The sequence below is a fragment of the Odontesthes bonariensis genome, chromosome 16 (genome assembly GCF_027942865.1).
Source record: "Odontesthes bonariensis isolate fOdoBon6 chromosome 16, fOdoBon6.hap1, whole genome shotgun sequence".
NCBI classification, from domain to species: Eukaryota; Metazoa; Chordata; class Actinopteri; order Atheriniformes; family Atherinopsidae; genus Odontesthes; species Odontesthes bonariensis.
Genome location: NC_134521.1, coordinates 11,286,386 through 11,306,752, shown reverse-complemented (window position 1 = coordinate 11,306,752; position 20,367 = coordinate 11,286,386). Strand labels below are relative to the sequence as shown.

The 20,367-nt window shown below is 40.2% G+C and overlaps 3 protein-coding genes and 2 long non-coding RNA genes across 5 annotated transcripts; 1 reads left to right on the top strand and 4 right to left on the bottom strand.

The window, feature by feature from the left end:
• Positions 1–136: 136 nt before the first annotated feature.
• Positions 137–2,974, bottom strand: LOC142402276 (transmembrane 4 L6 family member 1-like). The gene is made up of 5 exons (XM_075487867.1): positions 2,776–2,974; positions 2,398–2,463; positions 1,926–2,062; positions 1,655–1,841; positions 137–1,565 (listed from the first exon to the last, which is right to left on the bottom strand). Exons 1-5 carry the CDS (start codon positions 2,950–2,952, stop codon positions 1,557–1,559), a joined length of 576 nt encoding a protein of 191 aa, XP_075343982.1. The 5' UTR covers positions 2,953–2,974; the 3' UTR covers positions 137–1,556.
• Positions 2,975–5,052: 2,078 nt separating this feature from the next.
• LOC142402272 (mannose-P-dolichol utilization defect 1 protein-like) lies at positions 5,053–7,893 on the top strand. The gene is made up of 7 exons (XM_075487864.1): positions 5,053–5,234; positions 5,441–5,506; positions 5,947–6,079; positions 6,377–6,462; positions 6,597–6,712; positions 6,835–6,945; positions 7,022–7,893. Exons 1-7 carry the CDS (start codon positions 5,144–5,146, stop codon positions 7,142–7,144), a joined length of 726 nt encoding a protein of 241 aa, XP_075343979.1. The 5' UTR covers positions 5,053–5,143; the 3' UTR covers positions 7,145–7,893.
• A 110-nt stretch (positions 7,894–8,003) lies between these two features.
• slc25a35 (solute carrier family 25 member 35) lies at positions 8,004–13,780 on the bottom strand. Its single transcript, XM_075487862.1, has 5 exons — positions 13,268–13,780; positions 13,081–13,146; positions 12,847–12,999; positions 11,547–11,681; positions 8,004–10,055 (listed from the first exon to the last, which is right to left on the bottom strand). The coding sequence occupies exons 1-5, from the start codon at positions 13,637–13,639 to the stop codon at positions 9,885–9,887; spliced, it is 897 nt and encodes a 298-aa protein (XP_075343977.1). The 5' UTR covers positions 13,640–13,780; the 3' UTR covers positions 8,004–9,884.
• Positions 13,781–16,039: 2,259 nt separating this feature from the next.
• Positions 16,040–16,931, bottom strand: LOC142402283 (uncharacterized). The gene is made up of 2 exons (XR_012773330.1): positions 16,410–16,931; positions 16,040–16,280 (listed from the first exon to the last, which is right to left on the bottom strand). It is a non-coding gene; the product is annotated as an uncharacterized LOC142402283 (long non-coding RNA).
• A 666-nt stretch (positions 16,932–17,597) lies between these two features.
• On the bottom strand, positions 17,598–19,253 carry LOC142402282 (uncharacterized). Its single transcript, XR_012773329.1, has 6 exons — positions 19,220–19,253; positions 19,066–19,131; positions 18,673–18,781; positions 18,301–18,409; positions 18,141–18,211; positions 17,598–17,719 (listed from the first exon to the last, which is right to left on the bottom strand). It is a non-coding gene; the product is annotated as an uncharacterized LOC142402282 (long non-coding RNA).
• Between the last annotated feature and the right edge of the window lie 1,114 nt (positions 19,254–20,367).

Sequence of the window (20,367 nt, the reverse complement as noted above, 5' to 3'; positions counted from 1 at the left end):
TGTATGGGCAAACATCAAAGATGCAGGGATGAATCAAAGATGGACAGTTTATCATCATTTTTTAAAATTTTTTATTTAAAACAGGAACAATGCACAAAAGCATTAATCTTGAGAGAAGAGATGCCTTGTGCCAGGTTGTAGCAACATTTGCTAATTTCCACCTGTCGTCCCTGGGCACGTAAGGTAAGAACAGATTAAGATTGTAAAATATGACAGATAAAAGTAATATGCAGACCATAATATTTTAAAAATACACAAAATACACTGTCAAAAAAGAGAAAGAAAAATAGGACACAATAGGGATCAACAGCACATACTCTCTCTTAATCTCATCACACATTCAAACACAAACACACACACAGATAACAGTCCAACTTTCCCCTTCCCCATCCTCCCCCAACGACCACACTCATTACACACACCAGCAACCAGACATACACACACACACACACACTAACATGTCACTCAATGTGTGCAAGCTTGCTTACTTAATAACCAGCATTTTGATAAGCATGAGAATGTGTGAGGGATTTATACATGAGATCATTTCTGTGGGAAGGACATTCCACTGACTTAGGGCCACACATGAAAAAGAAGAGCTACCAAACTGAGTTGAGGAATGCTACACTCACAGACATTTGAATGTGTAATTAAATTCTCAAAACTCAAAATACCATATTTGGCAAGTACAAGACAATGATGGTGATGTCGTGGTTTTTTGGCTTGGATCTTGAGGCTACTTTTATACAATGACAATAGTGGTTTTGTGACTGTTTTACATGCCTGAGACCAGGATGTGATACAGTACAAAAAAATGGGGTGTGATCATTGCATTTAGATACGTACTTGATGCCTCAAGGGTAAGAGAGTTTCTTTCATTCACGTTTATTCAAAATTGTCAGAATGTGCAGAAAAATAGAGCATAAATCAGAATAGATTATGCTGTTGGGAAGGTAAAATTCAGTCGAAACCATATATGTGTGCGGTGTTTTTCTTTATCGTTTATGTCACAGTAAAAAATCACAATCTGTGTATAGTATCAGATATGTTAGACATGCATGTATTTTAATATTGACACAATTTTTTAAATTTTTTTTGTATTTTTACCAAAACATTCACAGAAAAGATATAAAATGAATATTAATACATTGCAGACATATAAACTGGTAAAGGAGGTTTATGCATGACAGCTCTTTAAAACTGCAGCTAAAAGCTAATTTGGGCAGAAGCTAAGATCAGCTTGTTCCAGAGATAAAAAGATGCTTTGATGAAACTGACGCAATAAAACGCCATACAAACAGTAAGAGAATCTTCAGTTAACAAATATCCAGCATGAAAATATGGAGAGTTCCTCAGAAAAAAAGGAATCTAATCCGACTCATTTTTAAACCAAGTCATTTCTTACTGCGGAAATAGATGCAATACCTCTAATCCTGAGCTTTTTCACAGCATCATCTAATGCACTGCAACAGTGTAAAGCATCAGAAACTACACATGCAAAGGCGGCACTTCTCTCAGACTTCCAACAGACAGCCTTCTCTTCAAATGAGACCACCTCATGCTTCCTGTAAGTCATCACAAGCAAAGAAAAAAATAATCAAATAGCAGAAAAAGGGAAGTTAAGATGCTCTGATGTAACACAACTTGTCATTACCTCTTCCTTGTTGCAGGTTCCACACAGGCAGCCAACGAGGCCGTTGATAATCTGACCGGCACAGAGCAGCCCCTGCAGAACGCTGGCTACCATCAGAGTGATGAACAGTCCCATGTTGAACTGCACCACATTCTTTGGCTCTATGCAGTGAGACCACGACTTATACTCAGTCAGGTAGGCCAGGTGGCTGTGGAAAAGAACAGACTTGGAAATGACCAGAACGTCATGATGTTTCGTGAAGGATCATCAGAAAGTTACTTCAGCTCATCACCTTTCCTTAAAAGGGGTTTCCCATTTCATAGAGGAACTTTTGCAGAGGGGTCCATTAGAAAAGCCGAGCAGCGCCACACTGAAGCTGTACACAGCACCAGCCACACCCACGGCAGCGAACACAATGGAAAAGAACATCTGCCAAAGGTAAACGAGAACTAAAGGTCATAATATTTGATTGCCATCCAAAACATATCTTTCAACTGAAGAGTTGGTTATTAACGAGTTTGAGGAAGGACAAACAAATTGCTCTTATCACCTTCCCTTTGGTCTCATATTACACCTCAGTTTCCCAATAACAGCTCAATATATCATAGGCTGATGCTCAGATATTTTTTCAGATATTAAAAGCAGTTCCAGTCTGTTTTTAATGCAAATGACTGCTTAAAACAGCGTGACAAGTTCATTCAACTGTGGTAAACTGTGCATCAAAAGGGCCGTCCGGTTGTGCAACGGTGATGCGGCTGACTCACCCCACAGCGATTTCCGCAGCTGCCCCGCACACCAGTCAGGTGAATGTAAAGGGCCGGGAACAGCACCTGTTGGCAGGGAGATGCATTATCAGAGCCAAACATCATCAAACTAGTTTAGTTAGGCTAAAAGAAAACGATGTGGACCGTGCGACTTTTAGTCAGTTTAAACACAACTTAGTTAATTACGGATTTTATTTAACGTGCTTGCAGTTTAAGGGAAATACATATTTTTACTGAACAACAGTAAAAAATGAGGTTCACAAGCAGAAACTCATCTCCTGGTTTATCCACAGCTGTGCATAATATTCCACAAAGTTTACAGCAACTTAGTCTTTGGTCCCACCGTTTAGTAACAAGCAAAGAAAAGAGACAACTCACCAAGACACCCCCTCCAATGAATCCCCCCATGTACTTCACCTCCTGAGTAATGTGTCCATCTTTGACATACTTAGTGTTCCAGCCGGGAAAGAACAGCAAAATGTTGCAGGCGATGGACAGAAGCGCCAGTGGGTACAGAGTAACGGCAATGAAGAGGGCACATTTTCCAGGGCACATGTTGTCAGAGTGAAAGCTCACAAACTTCAAACTTCAAGAACTCCTGTTCGCAACGTTTTGGCTCAGATACTTCCTGTTTTCAGAGATGGGCAACTTGAACTTGAATAAATTAGAGAGAAGTATTTGCATCAGCAGATAAATGGTCTTAATGACAACGAAGGAAGCGTAATTAATATTCAGATGACTTATACTCCATTACAAGAAAGACACATCTCCTCAATCCATCACACAGAGGGCGAATCAAGGATTTCAGTGACTTTATAACTTTTTATGTTCATCTTGTCCACAGTCATGAGATAAACCCCATCAGGGAAATGTAGAAATTACAGTAGAACTACAGTCTTTGTGAAATCAGTTGTTAAGTCTTCAACACAAATATGCTATTTCTTTATTGTTCTTGTAGGAGCTATTTGTAAAGTTAGTTTTTGTTTTTTGGTTCCAGTTGTAAATATTCTTTGTTCTTTTGTTTGTTTTATTGTTTTGAAATAAATCATCAGAAAACGCAAGAATTCATCTTGGACATTCATCTTCTTTTGCCTAAGTTAAACCACATTCCCATGGTGCATCAGTAGTCTTTTGATTTTGTTTGGTCTAAGTTTAATTAGTTTTCTATGGACAAATGGCCACTACAGTTCTCTTCCTCTAAACGTGTAACACTGACGAAAGTTTTGTTGAGCACACTTACCTTCATGCATGGTTAAGGAGGAAGAGTCTTTTGCTAAATCTCTCAAAATATATAGTTGATACGTAGATGTTTCCCACTCCCAATTGTTTCTGTCTTGATTTTACTCAATAAAAAATTCCAACAACTATTTCCAAGCTGTGCAGCCAATGTGTTTAAATATACATGTTATGGAACCCAGAAAGAAGATCAATGACTCCAGCAACTGGAGACAAAGGGTCATTAACGCCATCAATGATGGAAGAAGAAGCCTTTCACCCAGTGGCAGCTAGGATAGGCCACAGCCCCCTGCGACCCTAATCTGGATTGTGCGGGTACAGAAAATGGATGGATGGATGGAAAATGTCAGCTTTAACATTCCCCCCCACTAAAAATTAGGGATGCACAGATCTGCTTTATATGGAAGCCCGTTTCCACCACTTAATAAAAGTAAATTTAGAAATACTATCTCATAATTATAAGATACTGAGTCAAAATTATGAGATACTAAATCGAAATTATGAGATACTAAGTCAAAATTATGAGATACTAAGTCGAAATTATGAGATACTAAGTCGAAATTATGAGATACTAAGTAGAAATTATGAGATACTAAGTCGAAATTATGAGATACTAAATCAAAATTATGAGATACTAAGTCAAAATTATGAGATACTAAGTCAAAATTATGAGATACTAAGTCAAAATTATGAGATACTAAGTCGAAATTATGAGATACTAAGTAGAAATTATGAGATACTAAGTCAAAATTATGAGATACTAAATCAAAATTATGAGATACTAAGTCAAAATTATGAGATACTAAGTCGAAATTATGAGATACTAAGTCGAAATTATGAGATACTAAGTAGAAATTATGAGATACTAAGTAGAAATGATGCGATACTAAGTCAAAATTATGAGATACTAAATCGAAATTATGAGATACTATCTCATAATTATGAGATACTAAATCAAAATTATGAGATACTAAGTCAAAATTATGAGATACTAAGTCAAAATTATGAGATACTAAGTAGAAATTATGAGATACTAAGTAGAAATTATGAGATACTAAGTCAAAATTATGAGATACTAAGTAGAAATTATAAGATACTAAGTAGAAATTATGAGATACTAAGTCAAAATTATGAGATACTAAGTCAAAATTATGAGATACTAAGTAGAAATTATGAGATACTAAATTGAAATTATGAGATACTAAGTCAAAATTATGAGATACTAAGTCAAAATTATGAGATACTAAGTCAAAATTATGAGATACTAAATTGAAATTATGAGATACTATCTCATAATTATGAGTATTTCTAAATTGACTTTTATTAAGTGGCGGAAACGGGCTTCCATACATACCACAGAGATTTGATCAAAACAAACAAAAAAAGAGGCTGGCTGACTCTGACGTTTCATGTCCCAACCAGGACAGGTCAGCTCGAGCTCCTTTGGGGGGAACCTTTGAACCATTCCCCCCACTCACTGTAAACCATTCTTTGCAGCAGCTGACCCACCATGACCACGTCTCCCGTCAAAGACTTCCTCGTAGGCTTTTTAATGCCTAAAAAATGCTATGAAGAGCTTTTGGTCAACTTCCACTGGCACGGTAAGACTCGCGGTGTTGAAATTTCGAATCATACGGGGAGGAATGTTGCGAAAGATTTCTCCAGATGCGCGGGACCTGGCAGGGAGGCAGCGGCTGGGGAATGTTTTCCTCTCGAATCCAAACACATACCAAAAACCGTGATCATGGAGCCATCACGCTCATATACTTTTACATAAACAGTGTTTTAATAACCGTTTCTATTGCAGTGCCATGCCTAAAGTTTATACTGACCAAAATTGCCGGATTTTGGATCATGTTGGACATGTTCCTGGGTAAGACTTCACTCACAGAAAACTTTGCACAGTTAACAACATTTGGTTAATGGTCCCCTCCCCCTGATGGAAGGGAAATAATTCAATCGTCTCCTCTATTCTCACAAACGATTGTGTGAAATGATCTAATCAGATAAACTGCAGACACTCAATGTGTGAGAGCAGATAACAAAAGGCAACACCAGGCCTGGTGATGAAGCCCCTGCATTACCATGTCATCTGTATGCAGAAGTGTCCGTTTATGTGGAAACTGCAGTAAATCATGCCCCAGAACAATGCAGAGTCAGGATTAGTTATGCAATCTTTTTTTTTTAAAGAGAGAAAAAGGCTACAATGCATTGTGTCATTTTTAGGAATAACATTTTAAATTTTTGTTTATGTATGTCATTCTAATTTTCTCTCTCGACAACCACCACATCTCCCCTGCTGCCTCTGAGCAGCACAGCTACCCCAGCTGTTGAAGATACTGTGGAGGGGAAGTGCAGAGGGCCTCAGTCTGACATCTGTCCTTCTGCAACTTTATGCTTTCTCATGTCCGGTTGTCTACGCAAAGGCACGCAACTTCCCATTTTTGTAAGTAATAAGGCAATGCAAAGATTACACTGATTCTGTTTTCCATTCCTAGATGCACCTCCATAATTAAATAGAGGTTATAGAAGTGCATGCATTTGAAATGACTCTCTTGCTTCGGGAGGAAACTGCTTACACAAGTGCCTGGGTGGTCATCCATTCGGAAACTGCATGAAATGTCAGGCCCACACTCCCCTTCCTGAGTTCTGTAAAGTTCAAAGACTGCAGAGAGCTTTTCTGCTTTCAGTCTATTCCTGATATCTGTGTCGCTGACTCGTATTTGGCTTAAACTGCTTACAGTGCCTGGGCTGAAAGGCTCTTCACTTTGGCTCAGACAGCGGCGATCGTCTTCCTCATCCTGCATTATCGTGGGGAAACCCTCAAAGGTCAGCGTCCACAAATTTGCCAAATACACATTCCCAGCGATGTTTAATCTTTCTGGATGAGGAGAGAATATTGGGAAATGTATTTTTACTGTTAAACACATTTAATACGTTCTTGTTGTGTGTTTATGTGCCAGCTCTACTGCTTCTCTCGGGTTTTGGTGGTGCGATGTTCCTCCTGGCCTCCTATGCAGCTGCTGCGCTCGTGACATTGATTCATGCCTCCAGTTTGGCAGCTTTAATAGCAAGCAAGGTGGAAGCTTAGCGGCAAACGTGTACCTTGATGAATCTCTAGGCTGTTCTGGGATTACTGTGACCTGTCAAGTGAATGTATTAGATGAGGGTGAGTTTAATTGTTTGCTTTGTTGTTTTCAGGCTGTGCAGTCCATAACCAGCTACAACCACGGCCACACAGATCAACTGTCCACGCTGTCGGTGTCACTGACATGCACAGGATCTTTGGGCGTTGTCATTGTTTCTCTACAGGTACAGTCAGGAACTGCATGTTTTATACGGATCTATCATCGTCTTACTTAGACTTTTGTGAAACTTTTTCTCTCAGGAGACTGGAGGCTCTCTTACTACTCTATCACACACACTGTCGGCGTGTCTCAGCTTTGTCCTACTGGCCCAGATCCTTTGCTACACAAGCAGCACTGTCTCTGCTACAAAGAAGAGAGCTTAGTGGGGAGATTCTGTGCCAGCATTAACTCTTCATGTTCAGAATCATTGTCTTTTTGTTCTATGTCTAAATGTTTCTCTGATCAGCTTCTAAACAAGTCACGTGCTGTGTATCTGTGTAAATATGAACTCTCTTCATGTTTTTGATTTTAAATGTCTGCTGCTTGTTCACTACTGTTGTCGTAGAATAAATATTTATTTGGCGCCCTCTTGTGGTTTAAGTGAGACTTGTTATTCTGAAGGAAGAGTTTCCTCTGCTTCTGCAGGTATTTTCCTTCTATTTCGCTTTCGTCCGAGTCGTGCCACAACTCAGTCTCGCTCAGCTGAGTGAATAACCTCATTAAGTGCCACAACAAGTCATTTTGGCTCATCAGACACTTCGGTATAAAAAGGAAACCAAACTAAAACACCTCAGAAGCTAACTGACTGCTCAGTTATTGCTTTACTAAGACGGTGAATTTAGTAGCCGCACCGGCCACCAATCAGCTGGTAAACATGATCCATGTAAGTACCTCAGCATGCAAATATTAGTAGGAAGAGAAGTTTCATTCAAACATATTCAATTTCCCTTCCTATATCAGAGACATCATTTAGCTTATTTCTCCAAAAAGAATTAGCTCAAGACTTGAATCATGCTGCATGATTAAATCACGTGAAGCTGCTTTCTGTTTTCCATCAATAAAGGAAATTCATCAATTGCTCAATTTTGATGCTAGAGGCTTCTTCCCATTTCTGCGGATCTAAGGAACTGTAAGTCGAACCAGTCACAATTAGGAAATATGTCAAATAAAATAAGGCAACATGAGCTGTCTTTGCTGCTCTAGCCCGTGAAAAATAAACAAATAAATGAGGATTACCACAAGTTCTGTCAAAAAGTCTGATTCTTTATTTACTTCTCATCTCCAGTGCACATAAACATTGAGCAGCAAACTGCAGGAAAGTGTATTTCGTAACACATTCATGAAAAACTTGCTTGTAACATTCATCATTAACTAAGAAAAGCTAATACATATCATCCGGTCAGACTTTTCTTTTCACGAAGGAACCATCTACTAATCTGCTGAGCAGTTTCCAGAAAAGGTTGTTTTTGCATAAACTCGACAGAATGGTCACTCTTTCCCAAACCTTTTAAAAGCTTTAAATATTTCAGTGTGATAAAGTGATGATACAGTTAAACTCCAGTTTGTGGTCATAGTAGATCACTGTGAACAGGCTTCCATTCAAATAACAAAAAAAAGACCTTAACAGCAGGGTGTTGGCACAGCATAGCAGGGTAAAAAGCAGGTGTAACGTTAACCTTTGATGGCAGAGACTTTCATGACAAACACGTGATGCGTGATGTCACACTGACTAAAACCTGTCAGCAAATCACAAAATTCCCGACACCTTCAGGAGTAACCTGCATGTCACGAAGAAAGCACCAAATCCGGTTGAAAATGAAACCACTCGAGCTCGTTTTACGGTGATCTACTGTAACCGTGGTCCCAAACAGCACACAGGCGTGGTCCTGTGATGGTGTTACACTGTTGGAGTCAGCAGAACACCGGTTTCTACCTGAATTAGTGTCGTCTTTGGTTATTAAGTGCTGAACAAAATAAATCCTCTGAACTATTTTAAGGCCACAAAAGCACTGAAGCACGATTAATAACGGGCTAAAGTGTGTGTCAGCGGTGATAAAAACTGAGTATGAAACTCATAGAGTTAGAGCTGCGGTAGCTTGTATGAGCATTACATTAGATGAAGGATTTTAATATAGATTGGTAACGTGTAAGAAACAAACAATCACAGAATTGGGTTCATGATAAACTGCTAAAACTGGATATGCTGTGAAATCAAGGATTTTTTAAATCCTTTACGGATACCAAGGCATGCAAAGTTAGAAGCTATTCACATTATATGTGAGTTTTTGTTTCTCTGGATCGGCTCCACGCTTGGTTTGCGTCTGAGCTCCAAACTCTGTCGTCAGCACAGATTTGACTTCTCCTGCAGCGAAGAACTGGAGGAGAAGTTTTTCTTATTTCAAATGTAGCTTCTTAAGGAAGAACATCTTAGGCTGTGTCTTTGCATACATTCTTCCCTTCCCTTTATATGTCACGTCAGCTTCAGCTTATTTCTAGCTGTTCGGAGTCATGACTTCGTGGTATATTCACCTCATCCAAACATCTTCAGAAACTTTTGGATCCCTCTAAAATGTATTTTCTGCATCACATCCCGTCAACGCGAGGACATTTTTGTGACTTTCACATTTTCTTCAGCTCAGCTTTTATAAGCATGATGTCGCTGCTGGGTACAGCTCGTTTTCTGGAACCAGCGCGCAATATTTGATGCTTTCTCCACGAGGTGCAAAGTGCAGGTTCTTTTATATGTTTCGGAATGACACAGGTCAGGAGTTTAAGTGCTATAAAAGAGTCATGATGGCTGATGCATTTACCCAACATGACATAAAGCATACTGTATAGTTATGTCGGTGCAGACTGACCACACCAATACAAATCTTAGTGCATTCATGATATCTATCAGATAAATTACTGAGCTTCTGAGTACGGTTTAACACATTTAATGTTTAATGTGTTTTCTCAGTGGAGTGTAAAACATTTCTTCTGCTCCTGCCCATAAAGAAGAGAAGAGCAGCTCCTGTTTTTTCTTTTACCTCATAATCATAAACTCTCTAAATGAGGACTCATTTAACCTCTGCACTCAGAACTTAATGAATTACCCATTCTCCAGCTTCTTCGTCCCCGGTGTTATCTGAACTTCTTGTAGAATTTGCGCAGTTCTTCCCAGAAGAACAAGGAGAGAATGGTGTGCGGGCCGAGTCGGAAATAAGAGGCTCCCAAGCCTTTGTAGAGCCCCGTCAGGCCCTCTTTCTTCAGCGTCTTGGAGAAGCAGTCACTGAATCCTTTATAGAGCTGCCCCTGAAACATGAAAGGAAAACACGAGTGTTTGAGTCGCCCTCTGTGATCAATAACAGCATAATGTGGGAGTTTCTGGTCTTAAAGGGTTTATTAAACTGTCACTGTTAGACTAATGATTGAAAAGGATGAAAAAGCACTGATGCTAGAGAGCTGCAGATATTGCCTTTTTTGGTCCACAAACTTCAGTTTTCTATTGTATCCTGTTTTATATATATATATATATATATATATATATATATATATATATATATATAAATAAAATATTAATATAATAATTAATAATAATATTAGGGCTGGGAAACAATAAAAATGTGAATCTAATTAATAACATGATTTCCCTGATTAATCACGTTTGTACGCAAAATCCAAAAATGAATCCAAAAGTAATGTATAGCTTTTAGCATTTAGTTTTATTTTAAATGTGCTGCCATATGAATGAAAGTGCCATAACATTTGTTGTGCAAACACACTTTTAACATCAGCATCTTTCTGTAGTTTTTATGTAGAAGCCTCGCTCCACTGTCTGTTTCCTTGAATGACTTGCTGCTATCAGTTGTGTGTTTTGCCTTTAAGTGATATTTTAGACTGGAACTACTACGCTGAGAAGACAATTCAACTTGGCAGTGTTTACAGATGACTTTGGTTCTGTCGACTCCGCCGTCTGGAAGAACTTTAAAATGAAAATGGACGAGTAAAAGTTCCGTACCCTTCTCCATGTTTGGTGGATCTGCCGATTACTTTCTTTTCCGGTTCCACAGCAGACAGCAACAGACTTTTACAAAATAAAATAAATGATAAAACAGGGGTGGTTTGTGGCGTAGTGGGTTGAGCAGGCACCCCATGTACAAGAGGCTACAGTCCTCGCTGCAGCTGGCCCCGGTTCGAATCCCGCATCGGACGGCCCTGTGCTGCATGTTGTTCCCCCTCTCTCTGCCCCCTGCTTCCTGTCTCTCTGAACTTTCATATCCATTAAAGGCACTAAAGCCCCAAATAATAATAATTGAAAAAAAAAAACTGCGTTAATGCACGATAAAATATTTATCGGCGTTAAATAATTACCGAGTTAACGCGATAATAACGAGTTAACTCGCCCAGCCCTAATATATATATATAAAAATACATATATATAGTATTCAACTCATACTTCAGATGGATCCTTTGTACACCAACGTAGCTGCGGACATTTTGACTCCTCCCATGTGAAAAGCACAGGTGTGACAAACTGCCTTTTAATGCCTGATCAAACACGACAGGACCTTCCCCAAAAAGGAATACAGTCGTCATCAATTCACCTGCTATCACGTGTGAAAATCTATACTTCAAGAACATTCAGAAACAGCTTGTCTAACAGGGTTAAGTTTTTGCCTCACACACTGTATTTCCATTTATGTTTGCACGATTCTATAAATCCCAGCACCTGTTTCCTGGTTTCCTGCTGATGCATAAAGTCTTATTGCGCAGTACTGTCTGACTTCAACCTGGCCTACTCACCTTGCCCGAATTATCAACAGGCTGGTTGTAGAGACGTGTGCTGACCACGTCAAAGGGAGTCATGGCCAGCACCACCACCACACTGCTGATCATGCCGGCACTCAGGCCCACCAACCAGCTGTCATGTGGGAACACCTTTGGGAAGAAGAAAGAAACAATGTTGGAGGAAACATCCACAGAGACGATGAGAGGGTGTGTTCTCTGAGAGCACGAGGCTCGGGTCTCAGTGGAACACAGACAGTGCTGTGACAGTCGATGGAAAATCATCATTAAGGTACAAGCGTGTCTGCAATCTCTGCTAATTTTAACCACATCATCACATGCATTGAGGCCGAGGAATTGTTCTATTATTAGCAGCAATGTTAGACGCATTCTTCTGTAGCTGGAGTCAAAAGTATTTTCTGTGTGATTCCGTTCAGCTTTTAGAAACGCTCAAACAATAATAAGAACAGACAGGCAGCACGGCAACAGCTAAAAACTATTCTAAGGCCTTTAACTTAGAAGTGATGTAGACTATTGTGCAATAGGTGACATCAAATGAACATGACTGCCCTTGTAAAGCAGTCGGCTGTGCTTCATTTAAGTTTTATAGCCACTTCCACACGAGGCTGCACTGACTGGGATGTTGGGAGGAGTGGTTAGTGCCACCATCGTCAAAGGGAGTCACCCAATGAGAAGCTACAGCAACCTACAGGAATTCTGCTACATGAAGGACAGGGAAACTCTTCACTACGATCAGGAATCTTTTCTGACGCTCTCTCCAATGAGCCTCATGCTTCTGGGGCACAAAAGACATCTTTAAACCAGAGCTGGAATAGCGATATCCACGTTGTAAACTGGTGCACGAGTTGTGCAAGTTGCACGTTTTCAGTCAGGGGGCCCAGTGAGAGGTGTAGAATTTCTATTCCAGAGGAGTGCAATACAGCGAGCTTTGTCAGAGCCTGAATGGCTTTGGAATCTATGCACAGCCGCTGAACAGAGACCACCTCTTCTCCAGCCCATCTTTCTTTAACTACACGATCTTCTCACGATCAGTTAATAGATAAGATCACCTCATTACAAATCAGAATAGTTTGTTCTGTCCAACCAACAGTCTGTCACATAAGACAGGAAAAAACAACAGCTCTGTTTCAGTTTCAGAGTCAAGACAGTCCTGCTTATTCTTGAGCAATGTGGTCACGTGAAAAACGTGCACACGCCGCAGGAGCCTGAGGAAACCGAATTCCCCTGTTGGCTGGCTGCTGCAACTCCTCCGCCGAGACTGGATGACTTTCCAAACCTATGCAAAACACATTCTAACCTGCAGGTCGATGACAAGCTCCTTGGATGAGGAGAAGGTGGAGAGCTGCGCCGCTGACCCAACGCTCACCCGAGGAACAGCAGCACTGGAGCCCCTCCATAGTCCCACAATGCCATGCTGCCTGTGGATGGCTCTCAGAGCGTGGATCATCCCCTGCCAAGAGGAGGGTTGCATAAGAAAACTGCTGATGCATGTCACTCATATAAATACTTCAAGTTGGGGTTATTATGTTACCTGGTGTTTATGCTGATGACCAACTGCAATAGTGGAAGTAGCCTGGCTCTGGAGATGAGTTTTCACCTATCAGTAGAGACACTTTAGGTTAGCACTGTCCACATTGGCTTAGGACATCAACTTCAGAAACAGAGCAAAAGAAAGAGAAGTCAAGCCTACTCAGATTAAACTCAAACAATCGACGTACCAAGTATACTGGGCTGCCCATGACGGCCCCCACCACCCCAGCCACGGCCCCTGCTAACGTGGTTTTGGCCGCGCTGACCCTTCCATTGGTGTGGATGTAGCCAGAGGACTCGATGACGGCGTAAGAGCCGAGTCTGACTCCATTCATAAAAAACTGATAAAACAGTCCTGGGACCAGTCCTTTCTGCAAGCCGGCCAGGCCGTCCACTTTACCGATGGTGTAAAAAGCGTGGAAGACGTTGCGATAGTAAACCTGATAGGTGCCCCGGCTCTTGAGCTCTCCTTGAAGCTGCATCCGTGTTTTTACGACCTCCAGCGGGTTGGTGAACAGACAAGCTCCGCACGCCGCCACTCCGCTCAAAACGAAATCCATCGCAACCGTCTGTCCGTCCGTCCGGGGGACAGATGCGGAGTTCAGGCCTGCTGGCAGCCCACCCTGCCCTTCATGTTAGTCGGTTTATTCACAGCAATGTATCCCCCCCGCCCGGCCCACTTGCTGCACACCCGTACATACTGCACTTACTGTAGGAAAAACGGTGCACGGACACGGGGGATTCAGGAACTTCTTGTAAAGTCGGAAATACGACACACTCCTCTTACTTCTAGTCTTCAGTTGGGTTATTTTTCTTTATGCTAGAACCGACTGGTAAGAAGGTCTTATGAACAGTCAAGCACCACAAGAAATAACCAATTTATGTTTATTTGTATATTTTAAATTAAATTATAATGCTTAGATTTTTTTATACTCGTAAACTTTACGAGTATAAAAAAATCTAAGTTGTTTTGTAACAGTCATTTATAGTTCGTACACTTTATCCATCCCGCAAACACCTCATCTCAGAGAAAAGTACCGGCCTGTACGTGACTACGTCACTCTTGACGCTCCTCTTCTCAGCCAATAAAAACGAGCTTTGTATAATCATAGAGACAGCCAGTTTAGGAAGGGCTCGGGCACACGCGTTGCATTCTGGGATATGGTCGCCATATTGGAGGCACAATCTCGTAAACAAACCCTGAGGCAAGACGGAGATAAAGGACCAAACAGTGAGAGAAAAGTGAGAGAAAAGCATGTTAAAATCGAAGAAAGGATGTGGGATATACCGGGATACATTACAGAAGGAAGCCAGAGATCGGTACATACAGAAGATTGGCGTTATAAACGGACTGGACCCTTATGAAATACCGAGCAAGGAATGGAGTGTCGACGAAGATTTACTGCCGAAGTTCACCCTTTCGGACATAATTGCGTATTATAGTATGTGGTGTCAGTGCTTATACTTTGCAACAGTTTCAATTATAATTACACTTTACACTTTTGTCATGTTACTCTACTTCTAAATAAATAATGAAACACACACACTTGGCTGTATCTCAAAGCATATTTATTTCAGACGACTTCAACTTTGCACAACACTCCTGCTCATGGTGGTCAGAGTACAACATGCAGACACAATCTTGTCAAAGAATGTTTTGTCTTCACCTTCGCATGGCAAAACTATGTTGATAGGTACTTTTGCTGACAAAAAGGTGTATTGTTTCTGATCCAATCGCCCTTTCCATGTGAATTTGGAGATGGGCAATTTTCCTTGTATTTTCCACATTAAATTAAGATTAAGATCAGATTTATTGTCATGTATACATGCATACACACGAAATTTGTCCTCCGCTTTTAACCCATTGAGACATCCCTTGCTTCCAACTGACAGTGTCCTCTTGTGAAGGCGGGGATCTTTACCTCAGCACACAAAAGTCTGTAATTTACCAGAATGAAAATGCAGAGAACACACTCTCATCGACACCGGGATTGAGTGGAAAGTTATGCTTGGTCGTCTTACAGCAGCGATCCATGCCAGTCGACGACGCTTTGTTATCTCGGACACAGGCCCAATCCCAATTCTATTTTCTACCCCTTCGCCTACCCCTCGCCCCTTCAAACGTAGGGGTAGGCGAAGGGCTAGGAATGTCACCCCTTCGAATTGGGACAGCACTTCACACTCACGAACGTAATAAGTCCGCGCCGTCAGTTGTTACGTAACCAAAAGCGACAGCTTTAGCCAGAAGTAAACAAACATGACCGGTGCTGTGGTGTTCGCGCTGTCCTGGGCTATTCGGATATTTTTAGAAATATCTGCGTCGAATCGACGGAGTGCCATCAGGCGAAGGCGTCTTCGACATCTGGGAGCATTGCTGGATGTTGTTACGGTATGTAGAATAAGAAATTAATGCAAATAACGCTTGTGAGTGAGCAGCTGGTAGCTTCCAGAGCCGGCGTGTGAAAATGATTGTGTGTGTGTGTGTGTGTGTGTGTTTGAAAGTGCTTCTAACTGTACATTTGTGATATCGTGTCATATAGAAACAATTTGCTTGTCTCGTTGGATTTGCTGATTTATTGACTGGAGTAGTATCCTAACCTGGCTAACCTAGCTGAAAGCATAAGCTAACGTTTAGCCTTTGTTACTCGCCTCGTTCCGTTTGGGATAAACATGCAGCTCATGCGTTTTTGAAGCGGTTTTCTTTGTACCAGGTTCAGATTTGATGACTTAAATAAATGCACTGCCTTGTGTATGCTATCAATGTGTTGGTTTGGGAGGATAAAAGCCTGATCTTTCCATGTTTTTCTTTCCAGCAGACGGGTCATCCTACAAATTATTGCCCATTGGACCACAACATGTACCCCAATTTTTTTGTTATCCCTTGTATAATAAATCTCTTCATACCAATATCCGTTCCAGTCGTTCATATGATGTTGATGTGATAATCATGCTCACAAACCTTTTGTCCTTAATTTCTTTTATTAGGCTACTCACATTACAGACTGGTAAGGCAGCTTATTTTCAGAAATAACAGCTTAAAGTGTCTGCTGTAAAGTGTGTGGTGCAAATATGGACAATAAACAGTGTGAATATAAACAATATGAATATAAACGGGCAACAGTGCAATCATCAAGAACGAGATGACCGGAGCAGGAACAGGCGCATGGCGCATCGGAGGTGCTGCATGGGCTCAGTGATGTTCTGGGGGAACAAGACACGATATGACATTATAGCATGCACTTTCATCCATTGTAAAAAATTAAAAAAAGGTGTTTCAGAATGCGGTAGTGGTGGCTGTGTGTACAATAGGTGCATGGCGCATCAACTCACCGTAAAGTTTGTCTATCATGCGCTCAAACAGAGCTAAAAAGCGCTCCGTTTTCTGCTCGTGGCGCTTCTGCTCCATCAGGCTCTCCTGTATCAGGTAATCCATTATGGGATTGGACTTCCTACTTCTTTTTGGGGATGGGGATGACTTTAGAAACAGATCTTCGTTTTCGGCGCTAAACCTGATCAGGCTCTTTGTTTGTGCTTGAGTCCCTGTGAATGACAGTCACGTATATGAATACTTGTGATAATACTGCGGTCAAGTGAGCCGCCACTCGTTCATCCGCCGTTAAGGCTCATATTCTCTACTACTACGGTTTTAAACGGCGCGACTAACCTAAACGACGTGTGAAAGAGTGGCGGCTGGGAATGGCGGTGTTCTGTGGATTTTTTCCTACTTCGTCGAGAAATGCTACCGCAGCAAAAACCGATAGACACGCCTATCGGTTTTTGCTACCCTATCAAAAAATGCTACTTTATGGTTTTCTACCTCTGTATATCAAATAAAGTCATAAAGTAAGCGTTTTTGTACCTCTGTATATCAAATAAAGTCATAAAGTAAGCGTTTTTGTACCTCTGTATATCAAATAAAGTCATAAAGTAAGCGTTTTTGTACGTCTGTATATCAAATAAAGTCATAAAGTAAGCGTTTTTGTACGTCTGTATATCAAATAAAGTCATAAAGTAAGCGTTTTTGTACGTCTGTATATCAAATAAAGTCATAAAGTAAGCGTTTTTGTACGTCTGTATATCAAATAAAGTCATAAAGTAAGCGTTTTTGTACCTCTGTATATCAAATAAAGTCATAAAGTAAGCGTTTTTGTCTGTCATGTGTGTAATTATAAAAAGTGTAATGAAATTGATTTATTTAAGAGGGTAGCAAATTTTAATAGGCCAATATGACCCTGTCAAATAATGCTACCCCTTCTCAAATCATTCTTGACAATGATGGAGCAGAGTCACCTAAATAAAGCCTGAAGTGTCCCAAATACAAAAATCAAATGGCGAATGACAAGACAGGAAGGAGAACTAGAACAGAGGTTTTAATGGTTACATATACATTATCTCCTTCACAAAGGAGAGGATGGGGCAGAGAGAGGGGGGAGAGGATGGGGGGAGAGGATGGGGGGGGGGGGGGGGGGGGGGGGGGTGATAGGAAATAAGGGGCCGTCCAATGTGGGATCCCAAACTCAGGCCACTGCACTGCCGGAAGCCCCGCAAACACATTTTGGGCACATGTATTTTGTGCCACAGTGTTTCTTATAATTGGCACATTGAAAATGTGCCCACCGACTGCAGAGATCGCACTGCACCTACAAAAAAATAAATAAAATCATAATATATGTAAATGGAAAAATCAATACAAAGCACTATGGCTGTAAAGGTTGCATATCTGTTTAACCCAACCCATGATCTTTTCATAGCGATAAAGTGGGTTTTGTGCCCTACAAAGCATCACCATCTATAACACCTCCCCTCTGGCTGGAAGAGAACTTCAACCTCAATAGGCTTGAAGTCTCTCCTAAAAAAAAAAACAATAACAAAAAGCAAAAAATACTGTAGATTTGTACATAGCGAATGTTTATTCACTATTTTTATTTATTTATTGTATTTTATTTTATATTTATTTTATTCTATTCCATATCTTTACTGTATGCTGCTGCAACAAAACAATTTCCCAAATTGGGATTAATAAAGTATTTATCTATCTATCATCTATCTATCTAACTTTACCATTTCGATCATGCTGGTATCAGCATCAGTTTCCAGATAGGAGCACACCACACAATAATCATCTGCTTTCCCTGTAACCCATGGATTTTGTAAGATTTAGAACTGAACGTACATAGTAATAAAATACAGTCAACTTAAATCAGTGTTCGATACCACTCACCTTTTGACTGAAGCAGTGCACAAGCTACATCAAACCGTGCTTGTGCAACAGCTTGTGGCAATGTCTCCGTCATGGCAACATTCCCATGCTCCATGTATTCTTGAGCAAACTGCAAAATGATATTACAGTTCATATGCTAGTGGTCAAGAAATTTCAAGTTGTTTGTGATGTTTATTAAGTCTACACTAAAAACGTTAGGTCAGCACAAGTCTGGCGCCCATAAAAGAAAAGAGAAAAGAAGAAGAGAAAAATACAATAAAAAGGTTAAGAGATTTTCTACACAAATAGACAGGAAGAGGATTTTAGTATGTTGGAAAAAGTAATTTTAGAAATTTAGAAATTTTCTATTATAATAGTAATTTATTTTTTTACCATCAACACCAAAACGCCACAGCTCCAGGCATCCTGCTGTATGTTGTGGGGCATTTTTTGGACTGTCCATGTTTTCTTGTGTTGACAGTCTGCCTTCTGCAAGTAGTTTCTAATCGTCAAAAGAGTTAAAAAAAAAAACACAAATTCACACACGATGATCATATATCACAAAAACTGTCATCATTACCAACACTTTAAAATGACTGTATTCCTTCGGGATCAATAAAGTCTATCTATCTGTAAAATTGAAGATTAAGCTTACAAAGATCACCAGCAAAAGGACTGTCTCCAACATTTTGACCATCTGGAAATGTTTAGGGCATTAAAGTAATGTTCTCATCAATGTGAAATATTCCACAGCACACAGTAACAAGCAAAGAGGTTTAAACACACCACCAAAATCCAATGAGACCCAACATTCACAGGACAAAACCAGATGTCCTCCACTGGAAACTTCATCTGGGGAATCAATTCGACACCAAGTTATCATTAATGTATTTTTTAACATACAGTACGTCAATATAATTAACTGTGACAACTTAATTACCTTTTCGAGGGGGTTGAATCGCCCTGAAAACAATGAGGTGGACACAGCGGAATTGAGCAGGTGAATAGGTTTCTGTCAAAAAAAGTTTTTTAGTTGTTACAGAGATTCAATCTGAAATTAATATCATGGTTCTTTCAGCCAGAATGCAGACAGAGCCGAAGTATTAAAAATGAATATTTACAGGGTAAAGAGTTAGAAAAACATATGGATTGAAGTGCAGGGAGAGAAGAACCAATGAGAACCAAAAGTATTCAAACTTACCTTCTTTTTTTCAATCACACTGTACAAGTATGCATCAATAACCTGCAATGCAAACCAAAGACAAAAAAATAGAACATTTCTAAAAAGTTTTTGTATCTCATTCAGAGCTTTTCTCAATATAATTTGCTTTCTTACATCATCAGCCAGCCATGCAGTCCCATGCAGTGTGCGAAAAGATGTGTCGTACAGCTTGAATGGGCCAATGGGCCACCTGGCCCTGATCCTTTGCCGCCCACAACTTTTGAACTGAAAGAATAAATGGTGAACCAAAGACAGACTCTTAGTAACATTGCATTGCAAATCTAACATACATGAACATCTGAATGCCATACTTATTTAAGTTTGTTTCAAACATATTTCCATCTATTTGAATACAGGATACAGAAAACAAAAAACAAAAAACTTTGGCTGCTGAGTGAAAGAAGCCGACATAATTCACCGAAGTATTCGTGTAATAAATAACATTTCCTCTTCACCACAGATCAGGACATAATGAACTTTAGAAGATATATTAGGGCTGGGTATTGATTCAGATTTTCAAAATATATTGTAATAATAAGGTCCTAATTACATCTAGTGACATCTTGTGGTGTGAAAAGGAAATGCTGATCACCGGAAACAGGTGTGATATACATCCATGGATGAAAATACAGTTACCTTAAAAGGATCAATTTTTGAACAAGGCAACACCATCCTCATGCAAACAAGAACGGAGGTGGGCCGAACAAATGACCAACAGGTCAAACTGAACACAAAAGGCCCTATTATGAGAGTCTTGAGTCTTCATACCCAGACGGTCAGAATAGGGCCCACAAAGTTTATTGAATACAACCTCTCTCTTTAATGTTGTCCTCTTTAGACGGCAGCTGCTGTGGCTTTAATGACAT

Bases quoted from the DNA above. Each gene is read 5' to 3' on its own strand.
- LOC142402276 (XM_075487867.1), bottom strand. From the start codon at position 2,952: ATGTGCCCTGGAAAATGTGCCCTCTTCATTGCCGTTACTCTGTACCCA. The intron at 2,464-2,775 runs GTGAGTTGTCTC...CCCTGCCAACAG, and splicing joins TCATTGGAGGGGGTGTCTTG to GTGCTGTTCCCGGCCCTTTA. The intron at 1,842-1,925 runs GTGATGAGCTGA...TCTTTTCCACAG, and splicing joins GAAACCCCTTTTAAGGAAAG to CCACCTGGCCTACCTGACTG.
- slc25a35 (XM_075487862.1), bottom strand. From the start codon at position 13,639: ATGGATTTCGTTTTGAGCGGAGTGGCGGCGTGCGGAGCTTGTCTGTTC. The intron at 13,147-13,267 runs GTACGTCGATTG...CTCTACTGATAG, and splicing joins TGGGCAGCCCAGTATACTTG to GTGAAAACTCATCTCCAGAG. The intron at 11,682-12,846 runs GTTAGAATGTGT...TTCTTCCCAAAG, and splicing joins AGCTTGTCATCGACCTGCAG to GTGTTCCCACATGACAGCTG.
- LOC142402272 (XM_075487864.1), top strand. From the start codon at position 5,144: ATGACCACGTCTCCCGTCAAAGACTTCCTCGTAGGCTTTTTAATGCCT. The intron at 6,463-6,596 runs GTCAGCGTCCAC...TTTATGTGCCAG, and splicing joins TCGTGGGGAAACCCTCAAAG to CTCTACTGCTTCTCTCGGGT. The intron at 6,946-7,021 runs GTACAGTCAGGA...TTTTTCTCTCAG, and splicing joins TTGTCATTGTTTCTCTACAG to GAGACTGGAGGCTCTCTTAC.